The 12972-nt window shown below is 47.2% G+C and overlaps 1 protein-coding gene across 1 annotated transcript in view; it reads left to right on the top strand.

Moving 5' to 3' along the window:
• The window catches only part of GPT2 (glutamic--pyruvic transaminase 2), a 33884-nt gene extending 22590 nt beyond the window's left edge, over positions 1-11294 (top strand). Inside the window, exons 8-12 of the mRNA XM_025920685.2 lie at positions 1156-1292; positions 4247-4421; positions 5898-6053; positions 7142-7254; positions 8753-11294. Of these exons, the coding sequence (XP_025776470.1) occupies positions 1156-1292; positions 4247-4421; positions 5898-6053; positions 7142-7254; positions 8753-8843 (672 nt within the window). The 3' untranslated portion in view covers positions 8844-11294. The remainder of the gene's footprint in view (positions 1-1155; positions 1293-4246; positions 4422-5897; positions 6054-7141; positions 7255-8752) is intronic.
• The last annotated feature ends 1678 nt before the right edge of the window (positions 11295-12972 follow it).

Here is a 12972-nt window from a genome sequence, read left to right as displayed (position 1 = left end):
CGTCCGACTTCAGCCAGATCACGATCTCGCGGTCCGTGAGTTCGAGCCCCGCGTCGGGCTCTGGGCTGATGGCTCAGAGCCTGGAGCCTGTTTCCGATTCTGTGTCTCCCTCTCTCTCTGCCCCTCCCCCGTTCATGCTCTGTCTCTCTCTGTCCCAAAAATAAATAAACGTTGAAAAAAAAAAAATAAAATAAAAAAAATAAAAAAAAAATAAATTCCAGTAGAGTTAACATACAGGGTTATATTTGTGTCAGGTGTTAAAAATCTTCATTTCTAAAGGAGAGAAGGGGCAGCAGAGTGACTTCGTGCACTAAACTCCTCCCCTTGAGGTCCAGGAAGAGGAGGGCATGAGGAAGTTCATCTCCAAGGGCAGAGGAAGGTGCTTGCCTGCTGAGTGTGGACTATGTGGACAGGGAAAAACAAAGCATGTGTGGGTGCCATTCATGTCTACAGTCTAGTGGGAAAGCTGGCAGTGAAATGAATAGAAAAACAGTAGTTCCAAAGGGGGTTGGTGTCGTAAAAAGCCAGGAGAGCAACACGTTCAGCTCTTCAAGTATGGAGGTCAGAGGATAGCTCCATGAACTGCTTCAATTATTTTTTTTAAACTTTTTAAATTTTTATTTTTGAGAGAGAGAGAGAGAGAGCAGGGGAGGGGCAGAGAGAGGGAGACACAGAATCTGAAGCAGTCTCCAGGCTCTGAGCTGTCAGCACAGAGCCTGACATGGGGCTCGAACTCCTGAACAGTAAGATCATGACCTGAGCCAGTCAGACGCTTCACCGACTGAGCCACAGAGGTGCCCCTGAACTGCTTTCATTATTAATCTTATGGAAAGAAGTAAACATTCAGGGAGGAAACTTGCTTGGGCAAGTAGGAGTCCTGACATTGTCACTGGTCAGATGAGGTAGAAAGGAGATCTGAAAGTTGGGTGGAGGTGAGTGTGGGTGAATGGGAGAAATCAAGTGGGCATACAACTCAAAGCTTTCCTCCTTGCGTGTTCTACAAGGTTCCTTTGGGCACATCTGCCTTATTCCTGGAATGGGCTTTGTAGCACACAGCCTGACTGCAGGTTGACCCTGAGCACCTGTGCCCTTCCTACATGGGCTCAGGCCTCTTGGGGAATATGGGTGACTGTCCCTGTGTCCCTGTTCCCCCAGGTGTACCAGGACAATGTGTACTCTCCGGACTGCAAATTCTACTCCTTTAAGAAGGTGCTTTATGAGATGGGGCCTGAGTACTCCAGCAACGTGGAGCTCGCCTCCTTCCACTCTACCTCCAAGGGCTACATGGGCGAGTATGTTGGCCCCCACCTTCCTCCCACTGCCTCTGGGCCTGCCCCATACCAGATCCCCTCTGCCCTGCCCAACACTAGTGTTTTCTGCCAGCCCGGTTACTGTTGCTCCAACATTGACTGAAATCTGAGGGGCCGGAGAAGGCAGGTTGAGTGGACAGATGGCGTCAGGGCCAAGCTGTATGTGTACCTCACCCTAGCACTGGGGCCAGAGAGTCCACTTCAATCCTGTATTTGTTCATTCAGCTAATACTTTTTGATGACCTGCTCTGAGTCCAATACTGATCTCGGCACTGAGGATACAGCAGTGAGCAAACCACAGCAGTCCCTGCCCTAACAGCTTATGTTCTAGTGAAGAGAGAGGCAGTAGACAAATGAATAAAATCATGTGTCAAGTGGACAAAAATAGAGAAGAAATGGGAATGCGGGTGGTGGGGGTAGAGTCATTGAGGAGGAAAGAGGGAGCTATGCAGGTATCTGAGGGAGGAACATTCTAAGATGAGAGAATAGCATGTGTGAAGGCCCTGAGGCATGCCTGGAACATTCAAGGAGTAGCAAGGAAACTGGAAAAGAGTAAGTGAGGGGGAAAGTAGCAGACATGGAGGCCAAAGAAGTCATAAGAGACCAGATCATCTGGGCTACTTAGGTTATTTTTTACTTTTACTCAGAGTGAGATGGGATCTGTTGGAGGATTATAGCAGAGGCATGAACTCACCTGACTTAAGTTTTACTGGACACTGTCTGGTTGCTGTCTGGTGAGGGCAGGAACAGAGACTAGTCAAGAGGCTGTTATAGCCAGGCAAGGTATATATATGACCGTGGGCCAGGATCGAGATGGGGAGAAGATGCTGAATCCTGGATATATTTGAAGGTAGAGTGGACAGGAGTGGCTTGATGGAGAAGATGATTGTGAGACAGAGGAATCAAGAATGATTCCCAGGCTTTTTATTCAAACAATAGGAAGGATGAAGTAGCTAGCCATCAATGGATGAGGAAGGCTGTGGGTGAAGTAGGTTTGGGGGAAAGATTGGGAGTTGGGTTTTTGACGTGTTGAATTTGCAGATGCTCCTTGCATGTCCAGATGGAGATGGATGTGTGAGTCCCCAGCTCAGGGCTGATAGCCAGCTGATTTAAGTTTGGGAGGTTCAGTGAATGAGTTGTTAGATCTCTGAACCTGGACATCTCACAAGGAGCGAGGTAGACCCTAGGTAGACCAGGGACTGGTTTAGGCCCTCACTGCTCAGAACCTGGGGGAGAAGAGGAGGAACCTGCAGAAGAGAATGAGAAGAAAAGACTAGTGAGTTTACAGCTAAGGGCATTCATCCACCAACTTTGTGGGGGTTCTTTTATGCGCCAGCTGTCAGGTTCTCCCTTGTTAAGTTGAAGGCCGATGGACCCATGAAGCTTGGAGGAATATTTTGGCCAGGTCGATGGAGCTGCATCATGGGGATGATTACCCAGCTGGCTTTATTTGATGTAGGCAGGGGTTAATTTATGCTGGTCTTTCTGGTCTATACCAATAGCAGTGCTTTATCTCTGCTAGACTTTTGTGTGCTATGTAGCTCTTTTCCTAAACAAGTCTGTTCTTTATTAAGTCTTTTTTCAAACTCAGGTGTTTTTATCACATACTTAGTCGTGTCTCCATCTGTTATTGATTATTGTTTTTAACAGTCTGCTGGATGTTGGTATCCTGAGTTATGACCTGTAGTCTTCAGATCCTGATTACCTGGGATTAGACTGCTCTAATCAGCAGAGGATTAAGCAGAAAGTTGTTTCTTTCAGCCTTTGTTATGGGAAACCTTTCTGCAATACTAGAATTTATCTTCTTGCCTTGGAAAGTCCAGTCAAGAGATGAGATGGGAACTGGCCTTTGCCAGTTCAGTTCTGCAGCCTAATTCCAGTGGCATTTTATTGAGTGTTTCACTGTGTCAGGTCTTCTGAGGTTGAGGGTGTGGAGTATACAGAGGTAGGTAAGACTAGGTACCCACCTCAGGGAGTCTGCATTTCTGCAGTCTTAGTCTGAACGTTATCTGTCACAGTCCAGGGAAGGAGGTACAGCTCCAGAAAGTGTGACTGCTGGGGCAGATTCAGGTTCGAAAGTTTTTGTGTTTTTTTTTTGTTTTAACTCATTGCAGATTTCATCTTACTTTCCTGTGATTTCAGTCTATATCAAATATCTATATCAGGATCCTAGTGGTGATAAGTAATGGAAACTAAACTTGAACTGACTTTCACCAAAGAGGTTTTTAAAAAAAAATTAATATCAGTAAAAAGTTTAGGAATCTTAAAGATGTCAGTAGGACTCTGTCCCTGATTTCTTGCTTTGTCTCATTGTCTTTCTCAGCTCTGCTCTCCTGTAGGTTAGCTTTGTTTTCAGAAAGCAGAAAGTTCCAGCAAAAGTCCTCAGACTATGTTCATAAGCTCCAGTGAATCAGGTACCTACCCCTGGAGCCTGTGCAGGCTTGAATCATGTGCCCCTTTAGAACAGGGGCTAGTGTATTAGTTAGGACTCAGGCTAAGTGGCTTTAACTAAGAGGCCCAAAAATATAGTGGCTAAAACAAGTGGATCTCTCTTTGACATAACAGACCAAAGGTAGGGGAAGTCCAGGACAGGCTGTGCTCCACGAGGTCATTCAAGGACTAGGCTGGTAGGACGGCTCTGCCATATCAACATGTGGCATCCATCTCTGGCACTGAGGCTGCTGCTCCAGTGTCTCATTTCTCAGGAAATGGGGGAAAAGAAGGAAAAAGAAGAGAGCATACTTTTTTCTTGTAAGGAAGTGATGTGGAATTTGCTCGTGTCACTTCCGTTCACCTTCCATTGGGAAGAACTTGGCCACATCTGACCACTCAGCATTAGGAATGGGGATGATTACAGAACATTCTGGCTGACCGGATTGCATTTAGTTGAGGCCTCTCTGTGACTGGTGGGTCCTTTCCCCATCTTCAACCTGCAGGTGTGGCTACCGAGGAGGCTACATGGAGGTGATCAACCTGCACCCTGAGATCAAAGGCCAGCTGGTGAAGCTGCTCTCTGTGCGACTGTGCCCGCCAGTGTCCGGGCAGGCTGCCATGGACATCGTTGTGAACCCCCCAGTGCCTGGAGAGGAGTCCTTTGAGCTGTTCCACAGGGTGAGTTGCTGTGTTCTGTAGCCCATCTGCATCCCTGCCACAACAAGGGTCATGGGTATTCATGGTGTATTCAGGATCACCATGGCCAGCCTCTCTCCACACCTCTGATAGGTGCTCGTGGTTCCTCTTGATGCCTAAACCACCCCATGAGGTTCAGTATGAAAATGTAGTTGGACTGTGTTCTGAAGTGGAGGACTGTCCATGCATGTGGGTGGGGGACCCCTACCCCTTCATCCCCTGTGAGCACCATAGATGGGCAGGCATCCCTGGAGGATTCTGTTACTAAACTAAAAAGGAGAAAAGGATGGGCGTGGCATTGGTTCTAGACCATAGGCCTGCCTTTGGCCCAACCAGATGTTCTCACAGCTCAAAGTAATCCAGTTAGACCCTTTCCATTCATTGCAAGTGACAAAAACCCGACTTTAACTAGTCTACACACAAAGGAATTTATGGGGCATGTAACCAAACAGTCAGTTCCCAGCCATTCTAGGCTCACATTTTTTTTTTAAATTGTGGTAAAATACACAGAACATAAAATTTACCATTTTAATCATTTTTCACTGAACATAAAATACACTCACATTGTTGTGCACCCATCACCACCATCGATCTCCAGAACCTTTTCCTCATCCCAAACTGAAACTCTATACCTGTTAAACACTAACTCCCCATTTCTCCGTCCCCCCACAGCCCCTGGTGACTAACCTCTGTTCTACTTTCTGTCTCTATGAACATGACGACTCTAGGTACTTCATCTAAGTGGAACCATACAGTATTTGTCTTTTGTGACTGGTTTATTTCACTCAGCATAATGTCCTCAAGGTACATCTGTGTTGTAGCATGTGTTAGACTGGGCTTCCTTTGGAAGGCTGAGTAATATTCCACTGTGTGTGTAGACCATGTTTCCTTCATTATCAGGCCACAGCTTCCATCCCCTGTTCCAACAGTACTTGCAGAAGTCCTGGACTGACACATGTGCACCTCTGAGCCAGCCAGTGATTTGCTTTGCCTGAGTCACATGCCCTATGCATACCACATGGATTGAAAGTGGCCCCCCAAAATGAAGTGGTTGGGCCATCTCCTAGAAGCATGTTCTAGGGCTCTCTATCCAGGGCCAGGTCCACTCAGACCGCTGGGCAGGGACGAGGTTTTCTCATTTTGAGAAATAACCTCCCTCCTGGTAAGAGAATAGAAGCCATGACACAAGTTACCCAGGACCTACCTTTTTCCCAGAACTCCCTGCACTTATGGGCCTCAGGGCCCACAATAGCCTTTTGGGCTGAGCACCCAGAGAAGTTCCTGCAGAGGAATGTGTCACCCACCTCCTTGATTTGCTATGTTCCTGCACACACAGGCTCGCTTTTTACCAGGCCACCCCATTCCCCCCCGCCCCTGTGTTGAAGGGACAGTTTCCAGTAGCTAGAGCCATTCCATGATGCCCAGAGGTGCTGACTCTTGTTTTCTGTGTCTCATCAGGAGAAAGAGTCTGTCCTGGGTAATCTGGCCAAAAAGGCTAAGCTGACAGAAGACCTGTTTAACCAAGTCCCAGGAATTCACTGCAACCCCTTGCAGGGAGCTATGTATGCCTTTCCTCGGATCTTCATCCCCAGCAAAGCCGTGGAAGCAGCTCAGGTTTGGGGTGCTGGGCCGGGGCTCACTGGATTCGCTTGGAATTGCTGGGTTGGGGGTTGGCTCTTGCCTTGGGAAGCAAAAGTGCTGGTTCTGGAGGCTCGGAATTTTTCGGACCCCTCGGCCAGATGGTGCTTATAGCATAAAGATGATGGGCCCCTGGAGGCCCAGCCCTGCAGCATGCTGTGGTGAAGGGGCAGAGATGAGGTCAGCTCCAGGCGAGTGGTGCTGATCTGGGCTCTGTTACCTCCAGTGTTCTGAAGGCAGGTGCCCAAGCGTGACATGATGCATTTAAAACTGAACCCACGCTGGGGAAGCAGTGACAGCCGTCTCTTCTGCGCAGTGACTGCCCTAGAGCAGCACTTCTCAGTCCTTGAATGTCAACACAAAATCACCTAGGGACCTTGTTAAAATGCCAGTGATGGTTCAGGAAGTCTGTGAAGGGGCCGAGATTCTGTGTTTGCAACAAGTTTTCAGGCCGTGCCATAGACATCTGCCTGCTTTAAGGATCAGAAGCCAGAGCAGTGTTTCTGAAAGTGTTGTCCTTGTGTCCCTTAAACCTCCTCAATACCTTGTTAAACATTCAGAATCTGGGCCCTCCCCCACTCACTCAGACCTGCTGAGTCAGAATCCCTGGTGCCCGAGAAGCCATTTAACAGGTACCCCAGGTTGTAAAAACCAAGGTGCAAGAAGCACTATGAACACAGCCCCCAAGCTGCTGTTCCCTAAAAGTCCCCCTGGGCACAGACCTCAAGGCCATGTTGTCAGAGGTTATGCAGCTTGGCATATATATAGGGGACCACCATCAAAGCTTGTGGAGATACTGCCTGGCTGTGGGGCACAAAGGAAAGAGACTCTCAGTCCTGGGCAGAGAGCGAAGTACCACAGCCCATGGCCATCCTCAAGTAGCCCGCAGGCCCCAGCTTCTAGCAGTTTCCAGTGTCCCACCCTGGTCCTTGCAGGGAGGGTGGATGAGCCCTGTCACGGGAAAGAACCTACCGTTTCCATTGTATTTGACTTTGAGTGTTCAGTGGTGTGTTTGTGCAGTGCAAAGCCGTAAATGAACTCTCAGTCCTGCCCTGCTCCCACAGGCCCATAAAATGGCCCCCGACATGTTCTACTGCATGAAGCTCCTTGAGGAGACTGGCATCTGTGTTGTACCTGGCAGCGGCTTCGGGCAGAGGGAAGGCACCTACCACTTCAGGTACTGCTGCCTCTCTGTGCCAGGGGACTGGTCCCAAGTTTGTCTTGGAAAAGACAACCTGTGTTATCATAGAACACAGGCTGACTTCAGACACTGAAGTGTGTGCAGCCCCAAACTCACTGTGGCAAACCACCCGCCCTGCCCACTCCCATTCTGTCCTGTTGCAGAGCCAAGCCAAGACCTGGGTCTGGGGATTAAGGAAAACTGGGTAGATTCCAAGGTCATCTCCTTGACCACTCTGTCCCCCCCTCCATTGCCTCCATCTGTCACATACTATCCGAAGTGTCCCCAGTGGGGTGTTTTCTTCTTTATTTCCATGTCCTTTTCCAACTCCATGATAGCAGCTTGCAGTACCCAGGTGCTCAGTAGCTTATCCAAAAGTCTGCAGAGATGCCACATCTAAAACAATGGAATTGGTTTCACTTACTATGACACATTTTACAGGGTGTGCCAACTCTGCCCCTGTGTGGATGGCAACCCCAGGAGCAGAGCAGGCTGGAGCAGCTCAGCCCAGGTTTCCCCACTGAAGCCAGTTCTAACAGAACAGCATCTTCTCCACGCTTGGTGCTCTCAGATGTCTCCTGCAGCAGATGCTAAAAAAAGAAATGTCATGAGCTTAGTTAGCACCTGGAGCCAAGTCCTGACTCGGGTTGTGGGCAGTGTGCCCTGGATGGACAAACGTGTCTGGTTGGCCTTTCTACCCTAGTGAGGTCCACCTTGGCAGTTCATGGCTCATTCAAAAAAAAGGTTAAATCGAGAGGGCTGACTTTAAGGTGGTGAAGCAAACCAACAGTATTAGAGGAAGTATTAGTTACTATGGCAACTTGGGAGTTCTTTTGGAGGGAGAGTTGTAACTGGAGGTTCTCACTGTAAGAGAGATTTTTTTTTTTTTTTTTTTTTGAGAGAGAGAGAGAGAGCAAGCAGGGGAGGAGCAGAGAGAGGGAGACAAGAGAATCCCAAGCAGGCTCCACACTGTCAGCACAGAGCCCAATATGGGGCTTGAATTCACTAACCTGAGCCAAAATCAAGAGTCAGATGCTTAACCTACTGAGCCACCCAGGCACCCCAAAAGAGAAATTTTAAAAAGGCCCACCTACCAGGAAGAACATCTTGCTCTGTATCTGCAGGAAACACCAAGTCATGCTCTAGAGGAAGTTGTATACACAGGTCAGAATGTTGCATGGGCCTTCTGTGATAATGGGTGGACGTGTTAGTGAGATTAAATGCTGCCGGCATCTTACTGCTTTTGGTCATACATGTTACTTGAGTTAAAAGTAAATGTACAAATTCGGGCAGGAGGTGGTTCAACAAGTCAACAAGTTCCAGGTTTTGTCCAGGGGCTGGTGTTATCGCAGTGGACAAGACAAGCCTTCCGCCTCCCACACTGTTTGCCCACATTGTCACAACTGCAACTGAAGGAAGGAGCTGCCAGGTTCATTCCTCTCCCCTTTTCCAAAACAACTTATGTCCAGGCTGATGCTATCTTCTTTCCTGACAGAATGACCATCCTCCCTCCGGTGGAGAAGCTGAAAACAGTTCTACAGAAGGTGAAGGACTTTCACATAAAGTTTCTGGAGAAGTACGCATGAGGATTGCTCGGGCCCAAAGGGAGACCCAATTGTCAGGCCTTCCTCCTGATGGCCCGCCCACACCAGACTGAACTTGCCTTCCCCAGCGACTCTGCCTCAGGCCTCACAAAGGCCACTGGTGGCTTTTGTTGTCATTTTGCCCCAAGAGACTTCTTTCTTTGTGCCTTGATGTTGGGAGCACTTCTCTTCTGAGCAAATGTGAATTGGGGATATCTCAGAAGCCCTGTTTTTGTTTGTTTGTTTGTTTTTTGTTTTTTTAAGCAACCAAAGTAGAGGGGACTTGCTCAGCACATGTGGCCGGTGTTCTCTGAATCCATTATTGTGCTATTGGAGAGGCTATTTGGGGTTTAAAACAACCAGGGTATGTATGTTGGGTGACATGTTTCAGATCTGAAGAAACAAGAAGGTGCTGGGAAATGTATGATAACCATGGCAAGAAGTGGAAATCCTAAACTCACCACCGTGATCTGTGAAATAAAACCATTAGCGGTGTGAAAATCTAGTTCTTCAAACAGGAGAGCCTGGAAGTCCACTAGAGGCTCAGAGAGGGCCCACCATTCTGGCTTGTAGGCAGACAGCCTATCTCTCAGACAAGAATGGTGAAAGCAGTCGCATGTGGGTTGGACTAGATGCCAGGCTAGGTTGTGACAGGTACTGGGGGCAATGGCCAAGTCAAAGCGTTCTGCAGGGGAAGAGTGGGTGCAAGCCAGGCTCCAAGTTGAACCAGGTCTCCACTTGGGAGCGCACATCAGGTAGTGAGGACTCTGCAACAGGTAATTGAGCAACAGGTAATGAGGGCTTTGGGGGTGAAACGTTCCCTTAAGCATGCTTAGGTTGGGACCCCCATCTGGGAGGTCTCCCTGGACTTCAGGGACACAGGGTACAGCCTGTCCCAGTCGCATGGAGGCATTCTGCCTGCTGATGTGTGGATCCATCCTGCCCTTAGCCAATAGCTGTTTTCTACCAAGGGCTTGATTTCCACACATCGCCCTCTGTTGGTGACAGCAGGGACAAGGAAACACTGAAGATGTCCACAAATGAGGGAGGGGCATCCTCAAGGACTTGACCAATCAAGCCCCCTCCCCCTCCCCCAAACAATCCCCTCCTGTAGTGTCCGTTGTTTCAAATCAAATTCAGTCCATTTCCTAGCTGATAACTGGTCAAAGTGCCTGGTAGCTTGGCTGCTGTGGGCAAGTACATGTAATTGGATTCGAAGTTTATAAAAGTATTTTAACTTAATGCCAAGCGTTTTGCCTCACGTTTGCTGCTGGCTCCCCTCCCAGACTCTGCAGACTGTGCTGTAGCATCAGTCATGTCTCCAGCCAGGGGAGTATCCTCCACCAGGCCTGCTGCTTCCCTGGCATTAGCAAACCTGGGTCAGGACCTGACCCACACTTTGAAAACAAGTGGGTGCCATGGGAGCAACAGGCTTATCTGAGAGCCCCTTCATTAAGAGACCCTTCCTACCATTGGCCTTCCCCAGTGGGCAGTGAGGGAAGCCAAGGCCAGCTATAGAGCCTGGGGGCCCAGCAAGTCCCAAATTGGAATCAAAGGAGCTGGAGAGACAAAAATGAAGAGAAGTGAACTTTGAAGGCAGCCTCCTATGCTGTAATTTCCACGCTTGGGCCCGTGCAGGGGAATATGATAGAACACTACAGACTGCCCCTACTTGCTAACATTACAGTTCCTGTGAAGAAAGTAGCCACAATCTACAGTAACAAAGGGAATGTTTGGGAACTTTTCCTTCCTTAAAAATTGAGAAAATTGCACTTGTGCTTGTTGGATGGCACATCAACCAGAATGTGTCCCAGAGTTGTGAGGTTTCTGGTGGAGAGGTTACATAGTAGAAGCTAGTCTATTTTTTATATTTTTGTAACAATTGCTTTTTTCATGAGGGGATGAGGGGGTTAGTATTTGTAGTCTTAACGAGTCTAGTAGTTTTTTATAAATCTCTTCAGATTATAAATAACATAAAAACTTTGCAACGTTTACATGATTTTTTAAAAGATGCTGTATGCACTTGGTTTGCTTTTAAAATAAAAATGTAATAGGTCAGCTGGTTTAGGAGGTTAACTTCATTCAGGGTAGGATTGCTGATCATGATAGATTTGATTTTTTACAGACTTTATTCTGGCATCTTGTTTGGGTACCGCCAGAGAAAGTCATTTGTCATTTGGGGTCGCACTTAAATCTACACCTGCAAAGTTTTTTGTTGTTCATCTAGGTCTGCACATGAGGAATGCCAGACTGTACCTCTGGTGGTTGATCACCTCGTACCCTGAGGCCCAGCATGTTGCTGTCCCAGTGTTGTGTGATTTTGCAGGAAGAGCTGACAGGCCTGCCTGTCCCTGTTTCCCAATTTAGATTCTCATAGGCATCTCCTGACAAAGGTACTTAATGATAGCTCTGCTGGAAATTTCTAAACAATAAAATACATGTCCAAAATGGTGATGGTGTTTAACTTTCCTTGTAGTTTAAAAGTCAAACAGATATCACTAATTATACATCTTCACTCTTTGTAATTTAATGGTCCTAGCACTAGAATGAACATTTTCCTCAAATACTACAAACTTCTCTCACAATTTCTCAGCTTCCGTTTCCTTTTAGGTGTCAATCCTCAGGACCCTGAGCTGTTTTTTGTTGCTTGAGGTAGGAAAACATAGATTCTTGAAGTGGGATATTGTTAAAATGAATACAGACCTTGGCTGTCTGGTGGAATCAGAATGAACATCCTCTTCACAGTGGTCAGGAGAAGCTCGAGAAGCACAGCAAGGTCAGTGGAGGAAAGGAGTCATTGATACAAGGGATTTCATTCCTTTTCCCTAGGCTTTCCCAGGTCTACATCAGTTTTGATGTGTGGTTTTGAATTCAAAACTATTTTTCACTCAAAACTAAAATTTCTATGTTTTTATTAAAAAAGAATTGGAGGGGTGCCTGGGTGGCTCAAGGTGGCTCAGTCAATTGAGCATCCAACTCTTAGTTTCAGCTCAGGTCATGATCTCCCAGTTCGTGGGATCGGGTCCCAAGCTGAGAGTATGGAGCCTGCTTGGGATTCTCTCACCCCCTCTCTGCCCCTCATCCCCTTATTTATCTATTTAAATAAACATAAAAGAATTGGAAAATGGAAAAAAGTAGGATTCTTTCAGTTGGAAGAAATGGAAACCTACTCAGAATAGCCTGAAGTAGGAAAGAGGAATTGAAGTCCTGGAGGGAAGCTGGCTTAGGTTCTCCTTCCTGTTCACTTTGTTAAATGCAAAGCCTGTCTTGTCCAGCTCCACGTTGAAAAATTCCAAGGAAGGACTTTGATTGGCTACCTTTGTCCGTGTCCTTCCCTGAATCAGTCTCTGAATCATTTGGCTGGCCCTGTGCTTGCTGGTGAGGCAAAGAGGGGCTTAGAGTCACCAGCCCCATCAGAGCCATTGGAGGAGCTGCTCTCTGTAGGATAGGGGACTTCATTTACTATATGTGGCTCTTTAGAGAGGACTGGGGGAGAGAATGGTGTGTTTAGGGTGTGTTGAGGGTCCTTACTGGTTGATAACCAAGGGAACTAGAGATGTTCTCTGCATCTTCCCTCATCATTCATTTACATGGAAACATATACAACTTGCCTGGAGACTAAACTTTGTGTAGCTATTATACAGAGAGTTTATTAAATAGGGGTTAGAAAAGACTTATTATTCAACATTATTTTTGGTATGGTTTGCTGTAACACACCTAGAAAGCTGTCAGCAAATGTTTGATAAGTACCATGAGCCATGGACTTCTAGGAAACAGGGAGTCAAAGCTAATAAAATATCACCGTCCTCAAAAAGCCATACGTGCAATGGCCACCAGACAGTTGAGTACTCAAATTCAATCTACCTAGTGTGCTGGGCTTAAAAGAAGCATGTGGGTCAGGCATAGGAGAAGGGGATGATGCTGTTCTCTACCAATTTAAGGATTGGTACTTTCTGAGAACCAGATATCTTTGGCTTTCATCCTGCCCCCAAGCCAGGAGACACCCCTCTCCCTAAGAAACAAAGAAGATGGAATTTACTGCCACTGCTCAGCTCTCTTCCTTAAGAGGCACAGGTCATCTAGAGTTTCTTATTAAAATTTCATTCTCCCACTTAAAAAACCATACTGATGG

This window comes from Puma concolor, chromosome E2 (genome assembly GCF_028749965.1).
Source record: "Puma concolor isolate L17-30 chromosome E2, mPumCon1.1.hap2, whole genome shotgun sequence".
Classification (NCBI taxonomy): domain Eukaryota; kingdom Metazoa; phylum Chordata; class Mammalia; order Carnivora; family Felidae; genus Puma; species Puma concolor.
This window is presented reverse-complemented; position numbering and strand designations above follow the sequence as displayed.